The 20,716-nt window shown below is 55.0% G+C and overlaps 1 protein-coding gene across 1 annotated transcript in view; it reads right to left on the bottom strand.

Moving 5' to 3' along the window:
• Positions 1–16,665, bottom strand: part of LYPD1 (LY6/PLAUR domain containing 1) — a 108,675-nt gene extending 92,010 nt beyond the window's left edge. Inside the window, exon 1 of the mRNA XM_069732548.1 lies at positions 16,518–16,665. Within this exon, the coding sequence (XP_069588649.1) occupies positions 16,518–16,590 (73 nt within the window). The 5' untranslated portion in view covers positions 16,591–16,665. The remainder of the gene's footprint in view (positions 1–16,517) is intronic.
• Between the last annotated feature and the right edge of the window lie 4,051 nt (positions 16,666–20,716).

Below are 20,716 nucleotides of genomic sequence, written 5' to 3'. Positions count from 1 at the left end.
GGTGGATTAAGGCACTACAGGGGGTCATTGTTTCAACAAGCTAGTTCAATATGTCATTAGCATGTTAGCAAACACGTTTATTCACTGACTCTGTGGAGAGATAACAGTACAGGACTGAGGGGGCTGATATCAGATGGCAAATAACTGCAATTCATCAATTGGCAAATAACTCACCCTACAAGAGAACACCATGATAATCAGTAAAATATAAACATACACAAAATAATACTGTCACGATATGGTATGAAATATCATAAGTAGTTCTCTTGCTAGCCTGCGTGGGCTAAGCCCCCCTTCTTGGAGTGATGCTGCAACAGTTTGTAGCTTCAAATTCCTGACTTTCAACTCCCAAGCCCCTTCCCTTTCCTTCAGCCAAGAGCTGCTTTGCCAATGTACTGGGGAGTTTTATGGCCGAGAGGTATTTACGACTAGGCTCAAATTTTCCTCTAGCAGAGAACTGTTTAGAAGTGTCTAGAAGTTTCTAGGATCCATGAAAGATTCTTTGTTTGGTTTTTGTACGATATTATGCACCATGTTTACGTTGAGAACACGAAAATATATATTCGTATTCCCACTCGGTGGACCTACCCATCCCCCGAAACACGGGCTTCTAACTCCGTCTGGTAAAGAAGTAGGGTTTTCTCTGTAAATATGTATCCCAGATAGGACATATTTGATCTCATTAGAATGCTCACGTTAATCCGAGATGAATGATGGGTTTGTTAGGACTATGACATGTTTTGTAGCGGAGTTATCGAAATTAGATATAGATTAGAATAAAATGAGTTAACTGAAGAGGTAGGAGGGATGAGGTGATCCAACCCCTTTCTGGGATGTTGCAGGCTTGGCTATAACTGTCTGCACACATCCCCAGCCTCCGACGTGTCCTTTTTTTTCCCTGGAAGAGCTGAGCACAGCCCATGAACTGGGACGTATGGAAAACCGCACTAGCCTGGGTGCCTGCCATGCTTTGAACATGTGAGTGTTACTTTTTCTCATTTAATCCGTTTATTTCATAATTACCCCTGTACATATTTGCAATTGTCTCATTTGTAACATCTTTATAAAATATTTTTGATAAAGCACTGCCTAATGTTTTATGGGATATACTATTATATGTTAGTTCATTCTCCATGCTCTAAAAAACCGTACCCTAAGTCTCTTGAAGGGAAATACGCTACTGTTGTGTTGGGTTAGCTTCGGACCAGTTTAATCGAAGCTGGTGGCAGCGAGAGTGTGCTGACTTTTGGGTTATGCTGAAGCGACTGCGGCGTTGATAATTATTGTTCCTGCCTGAGTGGGAGTAGTTTATCGCGTCGTTGCAGCGTGCCCAATAGCCAGTACATAGCAGGCAGCCTTTCTGGCGACTAATTACCCAGGGTGCAGTATCTAATCTGACCTGAGATTAAGGGGGGCGCCAGAGAGCTGCAAGTGTTAAGTGGAACTGTAAGCGGGATATACATAAATCCCTGCAGTTTGTGGTATATTGAAAGCAGTGGGATACCTAGAATAAGCCCCTGCTGTAAACTAAGAGGTCAGTAGCCTTGTGTGTGTTTTCTCATCACATTGTTAGCAGTCGAGGGATAACTAAGATAAGCCCCCCTGCACATGTGATAGCCGTCTGTTGGCCCAAAGTCACCCCGACCCGTGACGTAGGGGTGACGGTCACGGTGTGAATTGTGACAAATTGGTGGCAGCGGTCAGGGGAATCCTGACAAATACCCACATAGCATATCCCACCATCACAGCAGGTGATGAGCAGTGGCTGGTTTTCTCTATACCGCTTAAGGTACCGTTACACTAAACGACTTACCAACAATCACGAGCAGCGATACGACCTGGCCATGATCGTTGGTAAGTTGTTGTGTGGTCGCTGTCACACAGACAGCTCTCTCCAGCGACCAACGATCAGGGGAAAGACTTCGGCATCGTTGAAACTGTCTTCAACGATGCCGAAGTCCCCGGGCAACCAGGGTAAACATCGGGTTACTAAGTGCAGGGCCGCGCTTAGTAACCCGATATTTACCCTGGTTACCATTGTAAAAGTAAAAAAAAAAAAAAAAAACACTACATACTTACATTCTGATGTCTGTCACGTCCCCTGGCGTCAGCTTCCCGCACTGACTGTGCCGGCCGTAAAGCAGAGCACAGTGGTGACGACACCGCTGTGCTCTGCTTTTGCTTTCTGGCCGGCGCTGAGTCAGTGAGTATGTACTGGTTTTTTTTTTTTTTTTTTAACTTTTACAATGGTAACCAGGGTAAATATCGGGTTACTAAGCGCGGCCCTGCACTTAGTAACCCGATGTTTACCCTAGTTACCCGGGGACTTTGGCATCGTTGAAGACAGTTTCAACGATGCCGAAGTCTTTCCCCTGATCGTTGGTCGCTGGAGAGAGCTGTCTGTGTGACAGCTCCCCAGCGACCACACAACGACTTACCAACGATCACGACCAGGTCGTATCGCTGGTCGTGATCAGCGACCAAAAAAGGTCCTGATCATTCCCCAACGACCTCCCAGCAGGGGTCTGATCGTTGGTCGCTGTCACACATAACGAGATTGTTAGCGGGATCGTTGCTACGTCACAAAAAAGTGTGACGTTGCAACGATATCGTTATGTGTGAAGGTACCTTTAGAATTATCATCATAAAGGTCTATCTTCATCTCATCAGACCAGAGAATCTTATTTCTCATAGTCTAGGAGTCCTTCATGTGTTTTTTAGCAAACTCTATGCGGCTTTCATATGTCTTGCACTGAGGAGAGACTTCCGTCGGGTCACTCTGCCATAAAGGCCCGACTGGTGGAGGCTGCAGTGATAAGTGATTTTGTGGAACTTTCTCCCATCTCCCTACTGCATCTCTAGAGCTCAGCCACAGTGATCTTGGGGTTCTTCTTTACCTCTCTCACCAAGGCTCTTCTCCCACGATTGCTCAGTTTGGCTGGACGGTCAGGTCTAGGAAGACTTCTGGTGGTCCCAAACTTCTTCCATGTAAGGATTATGGAGGCCACTGTGCTCTTATGAATCTTGAGTCCTGCAGAAATTCTGTTGTAACGTTGGCCAGATCTGTGCCTTGCCTCAATTCTGTCTCTGAGCTCCTTGGCCAGTTCCTTTGACCTCATGATTCTCCTTTGATCTCATGATTCTCCTTTGGTCTGACATGCACTGTGAGCTGTGAGGTCTTATATAGACAGGTCTGCGCCGCTCCAAATCAAGTCCTATCAGTGTAATTACACACAGCTGGACTCCAATGAAGGAGTAGAACCATCTCAAGGAGGATCACAAGGAAATGGACAGAATGGGACTTACATATGAGAGTCTGAGCAAAGGGGCTGAAGACTTCTGACCATGTGATATTTCAGTTTTTATTTTTTATTTTAATTTGCAAAAATTTCTACATTTGCTTTTTTCCAGTCAAGATGAGGTGCAGAGTGAACATTAATGATAAAAAAATACCTTTTTTTGAATTTACCAAATGGCTGCAATTAAACAAAGAGTGAAAAATTTAAAGGGCTCTGAATACTTTCCATACCCTCTGTATAATACTATACATGACAAGCAAAGCCCTGAGCGTCGGTCTGAGGATACAGGTGATAAATGTAAATCCATCTGTGGGGGGCTCGGTTTTCTGGGGGTGGCACGCCCATTAGGCAAGATCGGTGCAGAGATCTGGAGATTTGTCCTGGTAGCAACACAGCGAGGACAAATCTCACTCAGAGTGAGCGAATACGACATGAAATGCACAAAGTGTCCAGTAATCACAGCACAGCCACTAATGGACGTGTAACAACAGCGAGAGGGAGAAAGACATTGGGGGAAGCAAATGTGCAGAGGAAATGAGAGGAGCAGCAATGCTGGGGCGCAGTGATCAGGGAGCAGCACAGGAGCAGTAACATTGGGGCGCAGTGATCGGGGAGCAGCACAGGAGCAGTAACATTGGGGCGAAGTGATCAGGGAGCAGCACAGGAGCAGTAACATTGGGGCGCAGTGATCGGGGGGCAGCACAGGGGCAGTAACATTGGGGCGCAGTGATCAGGGAGCAGCACACGAGCAGTAACATTGGGGGGCAGTGATCGGGGGGCAGCACAGGATCAGTAACATTGGGGCGCAGTGATCGGGGAGCAGCACAGAAGCAGTAACATTGGGGCGCAGTGATCGGGGGGCAGCACAGGAGCAGTAACATTGGGGCGCAGTGATCGGGGGGCAGCACAGGAGCAGTAACATTGGGGCGCAGTGATCGGGGAGCAGCACAGGAGCAGTAACATTGGGGCGCAGTGATCAGGGAGCAGCACAGGAGCAGTAACATTGGGGCGCAGTGATCAGGGAGCAGCACAGGAGCAGTAACATTGGGGCGCAGTGATCGGGGAGCAGCACAGGAGCAGTAACATTGGGGCGCAGTGATCAGGGAGCAGCACAGGAGCAGTAACATTGGGGCGCAGTGATCGGGGAGCAGCACAGGAGCAGTAACATTGGGGCGCAGTGATCAGGGAGCAGCACAGGAGCAGTAACATTTGGGGCAGTGATCGGGGAGCAGCACAGGAGCAGTAACATTGGGGCGCAGTGATCAGGGAGCAGCACAGGAGCAGTAACATTGGGGCGCAGTGATCGGGGAGCAGCACAGGAGCAGTAACATTGGGGCGCAGTGATCGGGGAGCAGCACAGGAGCAGTAACATTGGGGGGCAGTGATCAGGGAGCAGCACAGGAGCAGTAACATTGGGGGGCAGTGATCAGAGAGCAGCACAGGAGCAGTAACATTGGGGGCAGTGATCGGGGAGCAGCACAGGAGCAGTAACATTGGGGCGCAGTGATCAGGGAGCAGCACAGGAGCAGTAACATTGGGGCGCAGTGATCGAGGAGCAGCACAGGAGCAGTAACATTGGGGCGCAGTGATCAGGCAGCAGCACAGGAGCAGTAACATTGGGGGCAGTGATCGGGGAGCAGCACAGGAGCAGTAACATTGGGGCGCAGTGATCAGGGAGCAGCACAGGAGCAGTAACATTGGGGCGCAGTGATCGGGGAGCAGCACAGGAGAAGTAACATTGGGGCGCAGTGATCAGGGAGCAGCACAGGAGCAGTAACATTGGGGCGCAGTGATCAGGGAGCAGCACAGGAGCAGTAACATTGGGGCGCAGTGATCGAGGAGCAGCACAAGAGCAGTAACATTGGGGCACAGTGATCGAGGAGCAGCACAGGAGCAGTAACATTGGGGCGCAGTGATCGGGGAGCAGCACAGGAGCAGCAATGCTGGGGCGCAGTGATCGGGGAGCAGCACAGGAGCAGTAACATTGGGGCGCAGTGATCGGGGTGCAGCACAGGAGCAGTAACATTGGGGCGCAGTGATCGGGGAGCAGCACAGGAGCAGTAACATTGGGGCGCAGTGATCAGGGAGCAGCACAGGAGCAGTAACATTGGGGCGCAGTGATCGGGGAGCAGCACAGGAGCAGCAACATTGGGGCGCAGTGATCGGGGAGCAGCACAGGAGCAGTAACATTGGGGCGCAGTGATCAGGGAGCAGCACAGGAGCAGTAACATTGGGGCGCAGTGATCGGGGAGCAGCACGGGAGCAGTAACATTGGGGCGCAGTGATCGGGGAGCAGCACGGGAGCAGTAACATTGGGGCGCAGTGATCGGGGAGCAGCACAGGAGCAGTAACTTTGGGGCGCAGTGATCGGGGAGCAGCACAGGAGCAGTAACATTGGGGCGCAGTGATCGGGGAGCAGCACAGGAGCAGTAACATTGGGGCGCAGTGATCAGGGAGCAGCACAGGAGCAGTAACATTGGGGGCAGTGATCGGGGAGCAGCACAGGAGCAGTAACATTGGGGCGCAGTGATCAGGGAGCAGCACAGGAGCAGTAACATTGGGGTGCAGTGATCGAGGAGCAGCACAGGAGCAGTAACATTGGGGCGCAGTGATCGAAGAGCAGCACAGGAACAGTAACATTGGGGGCAGTGATCGGGGAGCAGCACAGGAGCAGTAACATTGGGGCGCAGTGATCAGGGTGCAGCACAGGAGCAGTAACATTGGGGCGCAGTGATCGGGGAGCTGCACAGGAGCAGTAACATTGGGGGGCAGTGATCGTGGAGCAGCACAGGAGCAGTAACATTGGGGCGCAGTGATCGGGGAGCAGCACAGGAGCAGTAACATTGGGGCGCAGTGATCGGGGAGCAGCACAGGAACAGTAACATTGGGGCGCAGTGATCGGGGAGCAGCACAGGAGCAGTAACATTGGGGCGCAGTGATCGGGGAGCAGCACAGGAGCAGTAAAATTGGGGCGCAGTGATCGGGGAGCAGCACAGGGGCAGTAACATTGGGGCGCAGTGATCAGAGTGCAGCACAGGAGCAGTAACATTGGGGGGCAGTGATCAGGGTGCAGCACAGGAGCAGTAACATTGGGGGGCAGTGATCAGAAGGCAGCACAGGAGCAGTAACATTGGGGCACAGTGATCGAGGAGCAGCACAGGAGCAGTAACATTGGGGCACAGTGATCGAGGAGCAGCACAGGAGCAGTAACAGTGGGGCGCAGTGATCAGGGAGCAGCACAGGAGCAGTAACATTGGGGCGCAGTGATCAGGGAGCAGCACAGGAGCAGTAACATTGGGGCGCAGTGATCGGGGGGCAGCACAGGAGCAGTAACATTGGGGCACAGTGATCGAGGAGCAGCACAGGAGCAGTAACATTGGGGTGCAGTGATCGAGGAGCAGCACAGGAGCAGTAACATTGGGGCGCAGTGATCAGGGAGCAGCACAGGAGCAGTAACATTGGGGCGCAGTGATCGGGGAGCAGCACAGGAGCAGTAACATTGGGGCGCAGTGATCTGGGAGCAGCACAGGAGCAGTAACATTGGGGCGCAGTGATCAGGGAGCAGCACAGGAGCAGTAACATTGGGGCGCAGTGATCAGGGAGCAGCACAGGAGCAGTAACATTGGGGGGCAGTGATCGGGGGGCAGCACAGGAGCAGTAACATTGGGGCGCAGTGATCGGGGAGCAGCACAGGAGCAGTAACATTGGGGCGCAGTGATCGGGGAGCAGCACAGGAGCAGTAACATTGGGGCGCAGTGATCAGGGAGCAGCACAGGAGCAGTAACATTGGGGCGCAGTGATCGGGGAGCAGCACAGGAGCAGTAACATTGGGGCGCAGTGATCGGGGAGCAGCACAGGAGCAGTAACATTGGGGCGCAGTGATCGAGGAGCAGCACAGGAGCAGTAACATTGGGGCGCAGTGATCGAGGAGCAGCACAGGAGCAGTAACATTGGGGCGCAGTGATCAGGGAGCAGCACAGGAGCAGTAACATTGGGGGCAGTGATCGGGGAGCAGCACAGGAGCAGTACCATTGGGGCGCAGTAATCAGGGAGCATCACAGGAGCAGTAACATTGGGGAGCAGTGATCGAGGAGCAGCACAGGAGCAGTAACATTGGGGGGCAGTGATCAGGGAGCAGCACAGGAGCAGTAACATTGGGGCGCAGTGATCGAGGAGCAGCACAGGAGCAGTAACAATGGGGCGCAGTGATCGGGGAGCAGCACAGGAGCAGCAATGCTGGGGCGCAGTGATCGGGGAGCAGCACAGGAGCAGTAACATTGGGGCGCAGTGATCGAGGAGCAGCACAGGAGCAGTAACATTGGGGCACAGTGATCAGGGAGCAGCACAGGAGCAGTAACATTGGGGCGCAGTGATCGAGGAGCAGCACAGGAGCAGTAACATTGGGGCGCAGTGATCGGGGAGCAGCACAGGAGCAGCAATGCTGGGGCGCAGTGATCGGGGAGCAGCACAGGAGCAGTAACATTGGGGCGCAGTGATCAGGGAGCAGCACAGGAGCAGTAACATTGGGGCGCAGTGATCAGGGAGCAGCACAGGAGCAGTAACATTGGGGCACAGTGATCAGGGAGCAGCACAGGAGCAGTAACATTGGGGCGCAGTGATCGGGGAGCAGCACAGGAGCAGTAATATTGGGGCGCAGTGATCGGGGAGCAGCACAGGAGCAGTAACATTGGGGCGCAGTGATCGGGGGGCAGCACAGGAGCAGTAACATTGGGGAGCAGTGATCAGGGAGCAGCACAGGAGCAGTAACATTGGGGCGTAGTGATCGGGGAGCAGCACAGGAGCAGTAACATTGGGGGGCAGTGATCAGGGAGCAGCACAGGAGCAGTAACATTGGGGGGCAGTGATCAGGGAGCAGCACAGGAGCAGTAACATTGGGGCGCAGTGATCAGGGAGCAGCACAGGAGCAGTAACATTGGGGCGCAGTGATCAGGGAGCAGCACAGGAGCAGTAACATTGGGGCGCAGTGATCAGGGTGCAGCACAGGAGCAGTAACATTGGGGCGCAGTGATCGGGGAGCTGCACAGGAGCAGTAACATTGGGGGGCAGTCATCGTGGAGCAGCACAGGAGCAGTAACATTGGGGCGCAGTGATCGGGGAGCAGCACAGGAGCAGCAATGCTGGGGCGCAGTGATCGGGGAGCAGCACAGGAGCAGTAACATTGGGGCGCAGTGATCAGGGAGCAGCACAGGAGCAGTAACATTGGGGCGCAGTGATCAGGGAGCAGCACAGGAGCAGTAACATTGGGGCGCAGTGATCGGGGAGCAGCACAAGAGCAGTAAAATTGGGGCGCAGTGATCAGGGAGCAGCACAGGGGCAGTAACATTGGGGCGCAGTGATCAGGGTGCAGCACAGGAGCAGTAACATTGGGGCGCAGTGATCAGGGAGCAGCACAGGAGCAGTAACATTGGGGGGCAGTGATCAGGGTGCAGCACAGGAGCAGTAACATTGGGGCGCAGTGATCAGGGTGCAGCACAGGAGCAGTAACATTGGGGCGCAGTGATCGGGGAGCAGCACAGGAGCAGTAACATTGGGGCGCAGTGATCAGGGAGCAGCACTGGAGCAGTAACATTGGGGCGCAGTGATCGGGGAGCAGCACAGGAGCAGTAACATTGGGGCGCAGTGATCAGGGAGCAGCACAGGAGCAGTAACATTGGGGCGCAGTGATCAGGGAGCAGCACAGGAGCAGTAACATTGGGGCGCAGTGATCGGGGGGCAACACAGGAGCAGTAACATTGGGGCACAGTGATCGAGGAGCAGCAGAGGAGCAGTAACATTGGGGCACAGTGATCGAGGAGCAGCACAGGAGCAGTAACAATGGGGCACAGTGATCGAGGAGCAGCACAGGAGCAGTAACAGTGGGGCGCAGTAATCAGGGAGCATCACAGGAGCAGTAACATTGGGGAGCAGTGATCGAGGAGCAGCACAGGAGCAGTAACATTGGGGGGCAGTGATCAGGGAGCAGCACAGGAGCAGTAACAATGGGGCGCAGTGATCGGGGAGCAGCACAGGAGCAGCAATGCTGGGGCGCAGTGATCGGGGAGCAGCACAGGAGCAGTAACATTGGGGCGCAGTGATCGAGGAGCAGCACAGGAGCAGTAACATTGGGGCACAGTGATCAGGGAGCAGCACAGGAGCAGTAACATTGGGGCGCAGTGATCGAGGAGCAGCACAGGAGCAGTAACATTGGGGCGCAGTGATCGGGGAGCAGCACAGGAGCAGCAAAGCTGGGGCGCAGTGATCGGGGAGCAGCACAGGAGCAGTAACATTGGGGCGCAGTGATCAGGGAGCAGCACAGGAGCAGTAACATTGGGGCGCAGTGATCAGGGAGCAGCACAGGAGCAGTAACATTGGGGCACAGTGATCGGGGTGCAGCACAGGAGCAGTAACATTGGGGGGCAGTGATCGGGGAGCAGCACAGGAGCAGTAACATTGGGGGGGCAGTGATCGGGGAGCAGCACAGGAGCAGTAATATTGGGGCGCAGTGATCGGGGAGCAGCACAGGAGCAGTAACATTGGGGCGCAGTGATCGGGGGGCAGCACAGGAGCAGTAACATTGGGGAGCAGTGATCAGGGAGCAGCACAGGAGCAGTAACATTGGGGGGCAGTGATCAGGGAGCAGCACAGAAGCAGTAACATTGGGGGGCAGTGATCAGGGAGCAGCACAGGAGCAGTAACATTGGGGGGCAGTGATCAGGGAGCAGCACAGGAGCAGTAACATTGGGGCGCAGTGATCAGGGTGCAGCACAGGAGCAGTAACATTGGGGCGCAGTGATCAGGGAGCAGCACAGGAGCAGTAACATTGGGGCGCAGTGATCAGGGAGCAGCACAGGAGCAGTAACATTGGGGCGCAGTGATCAGGGAGCAGCACAGGAGCAGTAACATTGGGGCGCAGTGATCGGGGAGCAGCACAGGAGCAGTAACATTGGGGCGCAGTGATCGGGGAGCAGCACAGGAGCAGTAACATTGGGGCGCAGTGATCAGGGAGCAGCACAGGAGCAGTAACATTGGGGCGCAGTGATCAGGGAGCAGCACAGGAGCAGTAACATTGGGGCGCAGTGATCGGGGGGCAACACAGGAGCAGTAACATTGGGGCACAGTGATCGAGGAGCAGCAGAGGAGCAGTAACATTGGGGCACAGTGATCGAGGAGCAGCACAGGAGCAGTAACAGTGGGGCGCAGTGATCAGGGAGCAGCACAGGAGCAGTAACATTGGGGCGCAGTGATCAGGGAGCAGCACAGGAGCAGTAACATTGGGGCGCAGTGATCGGGGGGCAGCACAGGAGCAGTAACATTGGGGCACAGTGATCGAGGAGCAGCACAGGAGCAGTAACATTGGGGCGCAGTGATCGAGGAGCAGCACAGGAGCAGTAACATTGGGGCGCAGTGATCAGGGAGCAGCACAGGAGCAGTAACATTGGGGCGCAGTGATCGGGGGGCAGCACAGGAGCAGTAACATTGGGGCGCAGTGATCAGGGAGCAGCACAGGAGCAGTAACATTGGGGCGCAGTGATCAGGGAGCAGCACAGGAGCAGTAACATTGGGGCGCAGTGATCGGGGAGCAGCACAGGAGCAGTAACATTGGGGCGCAGTGATCGGGGAGCAGCACAGGAGCAGTAACATTGGGGGCAGTGATCGGGGAGCAGCACAGGAGCAGTAACATTGGGGCGCAGTGATCGGGGAGCAGCACAGGAGCAGTAATATTGGGGCGCAGTGATCGGGGAGCAGCACAGGAGCAGTAACATTGGGGCGCAGTGATCGGGGAGCAGCACAGGAGCAGTAACATTGGGGCGCAGTGATCAGGGAGCAGCACAGGAGCACTAACATTGGGGGGCAGTGATCAGGGTGCAGCACAGGAGCAGTAACATTGGGGCGCAGTGATCGGGGAGCAGCACAGGAGCACTAACATTGGGGGGCAGTGATCAGGGAGCAGCACAGGAGCAGTAACATTGGGGCGCAGTGATCAGGGAGCAGCACAGGAGCAGTAACATTGGGGCACAGTGATCAGGGAGCAGCACAGGAGCAGTAACATTGGGGCGCAGTGATCAGGGAGCAGCACAGGAGCAGTAACATTGGGGCACAGTGATCAGGGAGCAGCACAGGAGCAGTAACATTGGGGCGCAGTGATCAGGGAGCAGCACAGGAGCAGTAACATTGGGGCGCAGTGATCAGGGTGCAGCACAGGAGCAGTAACATTGGGGCACAGTGATCGAGGAGCAGCACAGGAGCAGTAACATTGGGGGGCAGTGATCAGGGTGCAGCACAGTAGCAGTAACATTGGGGCGCAGTGATCAGGGAGCAGCACAGGAGCAGTAACATTGGGGCGCAGTGATCAGGGAGCAGCACAGGAGCAGTAACATTGGGGCGCAGTGATCAGGGAGCAGCACAGGAGCAGTAACATTGGGGCGCAGTGATCAGGGTGCAGCACAGTAGCAGTAACATTGGGGCACAGTGATCGAGGAGCAGCACAGGAGCAGTAACATTGGGGCGCAGTGATCAGGGAGCAGCACAGGAGCAGTAACATTGGGGCGCAGTGATCAGGGTGCAGCACAGTAGCAGTAACATTGGGGCGCAGTGATCGGGGAGCAGCACAGGAGCAGTAACATTGGGGCGCAGTGATCAGGGAGCAGCACAGGAGCAGTAACATTGGGGCGCAGTGATCAGGGAGCAGCACAGGAGCAGTAACATTGGGGCGCAGTGATCGAGGAGCAGCACAGGAGCAGTAACATTGGGGGGCAGTGATCGGGGAGCAGCACAGGAGCAGTAACATTGGGGCGCAGTGATCGGGGTGCAGCACAGTAGCAGTAACATTGGGGCGCAGTGATCGGGGAGCAGCACAGGAGCAGTAACATTGGGGCGCAGTGATCAGGGGGCAGCACAGGAGCAGTAACATTGGGGCGCAGTGATCGGGGGGCAGCACAGGAGCAGTAACATTGGGGCGCAGTGATCAGGGAGCAGCACAGGAGCAGTAACATTGGGGCGCAGTGATCGAGGAGCAGCACAGGAGCAGTAACATTGGGGCGCAGTGATCAGGGAGCAGCACAGGAGCAGTAATATTGGGGCGCAGTAATCAGGGAGCAGCACAGGAGCAGTAACATTGGGGCACAGTGATCAGGGAGCAGCACAGGAGCAGTAACATTGGGGCGCAGTGATCAGGGAGCAGCACAGGAGCAGTAACATTGGGGCGCAGTGATCAGGGTGCAGCACAGGAGCAGTAACATTGGGGCGCAGTGATCAGGGAGCAGCACAGGAGCAGTAACATTGGGGCGCAGTGATCAGGGAGCAGCACAGGAGCAGTAACATTGGGGCGCAGTGATCAGGGAGCAGCACAGGAGCAGTAACATTGGGGCGCAGTGATCGGGGAGCAGCACAGGAGCAGTAACATTGGGGCGCAGTGATCGGGGGGCAACACAGGAGCAGTAACATTGGGGCACAGTGATCGAGGAGCAGTAGAGGAGCAGTAACATTGGGGCACAGTGATCGAGGAGCAGCACAGGAGCAGTAACATTGGGGCGCAGTGATCAGGGAGCAGCACAGGAGCAGTAACATTGGGGCACAGTGATCAGGGAGCAGCACAGGAGCAGTAACATTGGGGCGCAGTGATCAGGGAGCAGCACAGGAGCAGTAACATTGGGGCGCAGTGATCGGGGGGCAGCACAGGAGCAGTAACATTGGGGCACAGTGATCGAGGAGCAGCACAGGAGCAGTAACATTGGGGCGCAGTGATCGGGGGGCAGCACAGGAGCAGTAACATTGGGGCGCAGTGATCAGGGAGCAGCACAGGAGCAGTAACATTGGGGCGCAGTGATCGGGGAGCAGCACAGGAGCAGTAACATTGGGGCGCAGTGATCGGGGAGCAGCACAGGAGCAGTAACATTGGGGGCAGTGATCGGGGAGCAGCACAGGAGCAGTAACATTGGGGCGCAGTGATCGGGGAGCAGCACAGGAGCAGTAATATTGGGGCGCAGTGATCGGGGAGCAGCACAGGAGCAGTAACATTGGGGCGCAGTGATCGGGGAGCAGCACAGGAGCAGTAACATTGGGGCGCAGTGATCAGGGAGCAGCACAGGAGCACTAACATTGGGGGGCAGTGATCAGGGTGCAGCACAGGAGCAGTAACATTGGGGCGCAGTGATCGGGGAGCAGCACAGGAGCACTAACATTGGGGGGCAGTGATCAGGGAGCAGCACAGGAGCAGTAACATTGGGGCGCAGTGATCAGGGAGCAGCACAGGAGCAGTAACATTGGGGCACAGTGATCAGGGAGCAGCACAGGAGCAGTAACATTGGGGCGCAGTGATCAGGGAGCAGCACAGGAGCAGTAACATTGGGGCGCAGTGATCGAGGAGCAGCACAGGAGCAGTAACATTGGGGCGCAGTGATCAGGGTGCAGCACAGGAGCAGTAACATTGGGGCGCAGTGATCGGGGAGCAGCACAGGAGCAGTAACATTGGGGCGCAGTGATCGGGGGGCAGCACAGGAGCAGTAACATTGGGGCGCAGTGATCGAGGAGCAGCACAGGAGCAGTAATATTGGGGGGCAGTGATCGGGGAGCAGCACAGGAGCAGTAACATTGGGGCGCAGTGATCAGGGAGCAGCACAGGAGCAGTAACATTGGGGCGCAGTGATCGAGGAGCAGCACAGGAGCAGTAACATTGGGGGGCAGTGATCGGGGAGCAGCACAGGAGCAGTAACATTGGGGCGCAGTGATCGGGGTGCAGCACAGTAGCAGTAACATTGGGGCGCAGTGATCGGGGAGCAGCACAGGAGCAGTAATATTGGGGCGCAGTGATCTGGGGGCAGCACAGGAGCAGTAACATTGGGGCGCAGTGATCGGGGGGCAGCACAGGAGCAGTAACATTGGGGCGCAGTGATCGGGGAGCAGCACAGGAGCAGTAACATTGGGGCGCAGTGATCAGGGAGCAGCACAGGAGCAGTAACATTGGGGCGCAGTGATCAGGGAGCAGCACAGGAGCAGTAACATTGGGGCGCAATGATCAGGGAGCAGCACAGGAGCAGTAACATTGGGGGGCAGTGATCAGGGAGCAGCACAGGAGCAGTAACATTGGGGCGCAGTGATCAGGGAGCAGCACAGGAGCAGTAACATTGGGGCGCAGTGATCAGGGAGCAGCACAGGAGCAGTAACATTGGGGCGCAGTGATCAGGGAGCAGCACAGGAGCAGTAACATTGGGGCGCAATGATCAGGGAGCAGCACAGGAGCAGTAACATTGGGGGGCAGTGATCAGGGAGCAGCACAGGAGCAGTAACATTGGGGCGCAGTGATCAGGGAGCAGCACAGGAGCAGTAATATTGGGGCGCAGTGATCAGGGGGCAGCACAGGAGCAGTAACATTGGGGCGCAGTGATCGGGGGCAGCACAGGAGCAGTAACATTGGGGCGCAGTGATCGGGGGCAGCACAGGAGCAGTAACATTGGGGCGCAGTGATCGGGGAGCAGCACACGAGCAGTAACATTGGGGCGCAGTGATCAGGGAGCAGCACAGGAGCAGTAACATTGGGGCGCAGTGATCAGGGAGCAGCACAGGAGCAGTAACATTGGGGGGCAGTGATCGGGGGGCAGCACAGGAGCAGTAACATTGGGGCGCAGTGATCGGGGGGCAGCACAGGAGCAGTAACATTGGGGCGCAGTGATCGGGGGGCAGCACAGGAGCAGTAACATTGGGGCGCAGTGATCGGGGGGCAGCACAGGAGCAGTAACATTGGGGCGCAGTGATCAAGGAGCAGCACAGGAGCAGTAACATTGGGGGGCAGTGATCGGGGGGCAGCACAGGAGCAGTAACATTGGGGCGCAGTGATCAGGGAGCAGCACAGGAGCAGTAACATTGGGGGGCAGTGATCGGGGAGCAGCACAGGAGCAGTAACATTGGGGCACAGTGATCAGGGAGCAGCACAGGAGCAGTAACATTGGGGGGCAGTGATCGGGGGGCAGCACAGGAGCAGTAACATTGGGGCGCAGTGATCGGGGAGCAGCACAGGAGCAGTAACATTGGGGCACAGTGATCAGGGAGCAGCACAGGAGCAGTAACATTGGGGGGCAGTGATCAGGGAGCAGCGCAGGAGCAGTAACATTGGGGCGCAGTGATCAAGGAGCAGCACAGGAGCAGTAACATTGGGGGGCAGTGATCGGGGGGCAGCACAGGAGCAGTAACATTGGGGCGCAGTGATCAGGGAGCAGCACAGGAGCAGTAACATTGGGGGGCAGTGATCGGGGGGCAGCACAGGAGCAGTAACATTGGGGCGCAGTGATCAGGGAGCAGCACAGGAGCAGTAATATTGGGGCGCAGTAATCAGGGAGCAGCACAGGAGCAGTAACATTGGGGCACAGTGATCGGGGTGCAGCACAGGAGCAGTAACATTGGGGCGCAGTGATCAGGGAGCAGCACAGGAGCAGTAACATTGGGGCGCAGTGATCGGGGAGCAGCACAGGAGCAGTAACATTGGGGCGCAGTGATCGGGGTGCAGCACAGGAGTAGTAACATTGGGGGGCAGTGATCAGGGAGCAGCACAGGAGCAGTAACATTGGGGGCAGTGATCAGGGAGCAGCACAGGAGCAGTAACATTGGGGCGCAGTGATCGGGGTGCAGCACAGGAGCAGTAACATTGGGGGGCAGTGATCAGGGAGCAGCACAGGAGCAGTAACATTGGGGCGCAGTGATCAGGGAGCAGCACAGGAGCAGTAACATTGGGGCGCAGTGATCGGGGAGCAGCACAGGAGCAGTAACATTGGGGGGCAGTGATCGGGGGGCAGCACAGGAGCAGTAACATTGGGGCGCAGTGATCGGGGGGCAGCACAGGAGCAGTAACATTGGGGCGCAGTGATCGGGGAGCAGCACAGGAGCAGTAACATTGGGGCGCAGTGATCAGGGGGCAGCACAGGAGCAGTAACATTGGGGGGCAGTGATCGGGGAGCAGCACAGGAGCAGTAACATTGGGGCGCAGTGATCAGGGAGCAGCACAGGAGCAGTAACATTGGGGGGCAGTGATCGGGGGGCAGCACAGGAGCAGTAACATTGGGGCGCAGTGATCAGGGTGCAGCACAGGAGCAGTAACATTGGGGGGCAGTGATCGGGGGGCAGCACAGGAGCAGTAACATTGGGGGGGGGAGGTGTCGGGACTCGGGAGGTCTCAGGGAAGCACAATGGGGATTTCGGGGGCACACACTCGGGGCGGGGGTCTCTCACCTGAGCTCAGCAGCCCCCAGAAGGTCGCACACAGCACTTGCCCCCACATGCTCCGCTCCTCCCGCTCACACATCCATCCTCCCGGCCGCTCCGCTCTCGGACTCTCGAGGTCTCTGCTGTCAGCCGCATCTCCAGCTCTGCCGGTCCCGCCCCCGTTACGTCACAGATGGGCGGAGTCAACGACTTCTGCATCGATCTGACAACATATAAAGAGCGAGTGACAACCCCCGATCCGACCGCTGCAGGCGATCATCAGTCTGGGGACCGAGAGCATCCCACAAAGCGATCTGGTGTCGAGGTTACATTATTTGGGGTCTGGTGTCGAGGTTACATTATTTGGGGTCCGGTGTCGGGGTTACATTATTTGGGGTCCGGTGTCGAGGTTACATTATTTGGGGTCTGGTGTCGGGGTTACATTATTTGGGGTCTGGTGTCGGGGTTACATTATTTGGGGTCCGGTGTCGAGGTTACATTATTTGGGGTCTGGTGTCGGGGTTACATTATTTGGGGTCTGGTGTCGGGGTTACATGATTTGGGGTCCGGTGTCGGGGTTACATTATTTGGGGTCCGGTGTCGAGGTTACATTATTTGGGGTCTGGTGTCGGGGTTACATTATTTGGGGTCTGGTGTCGAGGTTACATTATTTGGGGTCTGGTGTCGGGGTTACATTATTTGGGGTCCGGTGTCGAGGTTACATTATTTGGGGTCTGGTGTCGGGGTTACATTATTTGGGGTCTGGTGTCGAGGTTACATTATTTGGGGTCTGGTGTCGGGGTTACATTATTTGGGATCCGGTGTCGAGGTTACATTATTTGGGGTCCGGTGTCGAGGTTACATTATTTGGGGTCTGGTGTCGGGGTTACATTATTTGGGGTCTGGTGTCGAGGTTACATTATTTGGGGTCTGGTGTCGGGGTTACATTATTTGGGATCCGGTGTCGAGGTTACATTATTTGGGGTCCGGTGTCGAGGTTACATTATTTGGGGTCTGGTGTCGGGGTTACATTATTTGGGGTCTGGTGTCGGGGTTACATTATTTGGGGTCCGGTGTCGAGGTTACATTATTTGGGGTCTGGTGTCGAGGTTACATTATTTGGGGTCTGGTGTCGAGGTTACATTATTTGGGGTCCGGTGTCGAGGTTACATTATTTGGGGTCTGGTGTCGAGGTTACATTATTTGGGGTCTGGTGTCGGGGTTACATTATTTGGGGTCCGGTGTCGAGGTTACATTATTTGGGGTCTGGTGTCGAGGTTACATTATTTGGGGTCTGGTGTCGGGGTTACATTATTTGGGATCCGGTGTCGAGGTTACATTATTTGGGGTCCGGTGTCGAGGTTACATTATTTGGGGTCTGGTGTCGGGGTTACATTATTTGGGGTCTGGTGTCGGGGTTACATTATTTGGGGTCCGGTGTCGAGGTTACATTATTTGGGATCCGGTGTCGAGGTTACATTATTTGGGATCTGGTGTCGAGGTTACATTATTTGGGGTGTGGTGTCGGGGTTCCATTATTTGGGGTCTGGTGTCGAGGTTACATTATTTGGGGTCTGGTGTCGGGGTTACATTATTTGGGGTCTGGTGTCGGGGTTCCATTATTTGGGGTCTGGTGTCGGGGTTACATTATTTGGGAATCTGGTGTCGAGGTTACATTATTTGGAGGTCTGATGTCGAGGTTCCATTATTTGAGGTCTGGAGTCAGGGATACATTATTTGGGGGTCTGGTGTCGTGGTTACATTATTTGGGAATCTGGTGTTGGGGTTACATTATTTCATGGTATGTTGTTGGGGTTGCAATTTCTCGCACTTGTCGCGCCTTGATCTCTACGGCTCCTAGTCTTTGATCCACTGCTTTCTGGTGACTGATGGTCACTCACACTCCTCGCCCCAGAAATGTCCGATGACTGGCCCCACCTCGATTACTGTGACAGCCTTTCCCAAAGATGCAATTATTACATGCACCATGATCAAAAAGAACCTGAAGGCCCACCTCTGACGACAAGCCTACAATCTGCAGTAACCACCGATCGACCAAACCGCTGCATGACCAGCTCTATCCTCACCTACTGTATCCTCACCCATCCCTTGTAGATTGTGAGCCCTCGCGGGCAGGGTCCTCTCTCCTACTGTATCCTCACCCATCCCTTGTAGATTGTGAACCTTCGCGGGCAGGGTCCTCTCTCCTACTGTATCCTCACCCATCCCTTGTAGATTGTGAACCTTCGCGGGCAGGGTCCTCTCTCCTACTGTATCCTCACCCATCCCTTGTAGATTGTGAGCCCTCGCGGGCAGGGTCCTCTCTCCTACTGTATCCTCACCCATCCCTTGTAGATTGTGAGCCCTCGCGGGCAGGGTCCTCTCTCCTACTGTATCCTCACCCATCCCTTGTAGATTGTGAGCCCTCACGGGCAGGGTCCTCTCTCCTCCTGTATCCTCACCCATCCCTTGTAGATTGTGAGCCCTCGCGGGCAGGGTCCTCTCTCCTACTGTATCCTCACCCATCCCTTGTAGATTGTGAGCCCTCACGGGCAGGGTCCTCTCTCCTCCTGTATTCTCACCCATCCCTTGTAGATTGTGAGCCCTCACGGGCAGGGTCCTCTCTCCTCCTGTATTCTCACCCATCCCTTGTAGATTGTGAGCCCTCACGGGCAGGGTCCTTTCTCCTCCTGTACCAGTTGTGACTTGTATTGTGTAAGATTATTGTACTTGTTTTTATTATGCATACCCCTCCTCACATGTAAAGCGCCATGGAATAAATGGTGTTATAATAATAAATAATAATAATAACAATTAAGGGTGTTGGAGCGCCCGCCAGCGCCTAGGGGCTACTCGGTACCGGGTCCGGTCATCATTAAAGGGGTGGTAACAGTGGCAGCGACCCGGTCTGTGGCCCTGGGCGTCTAAATAAAAGGGAATGTCTTCAAAGGGGTTATTGAAACAAGGATATTTGTGACGCCACCTGTGGTATTTGGTCAGGGGTGACTGACGCTGCTTAAAGGGGTTCTCTGGGGAGTGGTGGCACTGCAGCAAGGATGGTATGGATTCCCACAGGTGAAGGTGGGTCCCCAGGGCTCCCGGTGTATTTGGCAAGGATGGGGTGCCAGAAATAAGCAGAGGACACAAGGTTGCAGTCTCTTTACCTGCTTTACTGATGGTTTACAGTCACAGTCCAGGGTACCAGCAACAGGTAACATAGTAACATAGTAACATAGTTAGTAAGGCCGAAAAAAGACATTTGTCCATCCAGTTCAGCCGTCGTTCAGGTGACGGTGGAGTCCAGGCAGCCTGAAAAGGAGTTGAATGCCCTTTGTCAGGTCAGATTGGGAGCCTTCCACTATGCGCTGTATAATAGTCCCTTGCTGCCTAAGGCTTCTTCCAAGGTCCTTTCTCACTCTCTGTCCTGAGACTATTCCTGCATAGTAGACGACGCGAGCCGTTTTATAGGGGTCTCTATCCACAGTCACTCCAGGCTCTGTATGTCGCTGTACCTCAGGGTGTAGATGTGGGTAAGTTACTTTCAATATCCTGCACTCCGGTTTCTGCTGTGGAGCATACAGCCCCACACAGCCTCTGGCTCCCGGTGTCCGGTTCATGTGCTTCAGCATGGAGGGAGCCCAGTCGCAGCTCTCCTCCAGCTCCTCACTTCTCCTGTGCTACTTCTTCTTTCACTGTCTCACACAATCTAACTAACTCCTCCCCCAAGCCAGAATATATATATCTAGGGAAGCTCCCCTGAAACCGGGTCTAAAGCTCCCCCTTCTGGCCTGGAGTCAGAACTTGTACAGGTGTACAAGGTTACCTGTCAAAGGGATCTTCCTTGTCTCCATGCATGGCATCACCCTCCCCGAGAGGAAGGCAATACCACTGTAGTACCTGAACTCCAGGGGTGCCATAGTGTCATGCACCAGAAACGCGTTGATCTTTTAAGGATTTATCTATCATGCACAGCTTTTTTTCTCATCCTCAAGTCAACATTTGTATGTTTGTGAAGCCAGAGCTCCTGCACTGACATGTAACCTGTGCACTGCGATATGGTCACATAATATTGAGCAAAATATCTGGTTTAAAAATATCAATTCAAACTGATGAAACTTGTTACTTAGAAAGATGTTTCCTCATCCATTGAAGTGATCAGCAGTGATCTAAGAATCAAAACAATTAATCTTTGTGGACTTGCTGGGAGATGTGGTCCACCAGCATAG

Source organism: Ranitomeya imitator, chromosome 7 (assembly GCF_032444005.1).
Source record: "Ranitomeya imitator isolate aRanImi1 chromosome 7, aRanImi1.pri, whole genome shotgun sequence".
Taxonomy (NCBI): Eukaryota; Metazoa; Chordata; class Amphibia; order Anura; family Dendrobatidae; genus Ranitomeya; species Ranitomeya imitator.
Note: the sequence above shows the minus strand (reverse complement) of the source record. Positions and strands in the feature narration are given on the sequence as shown.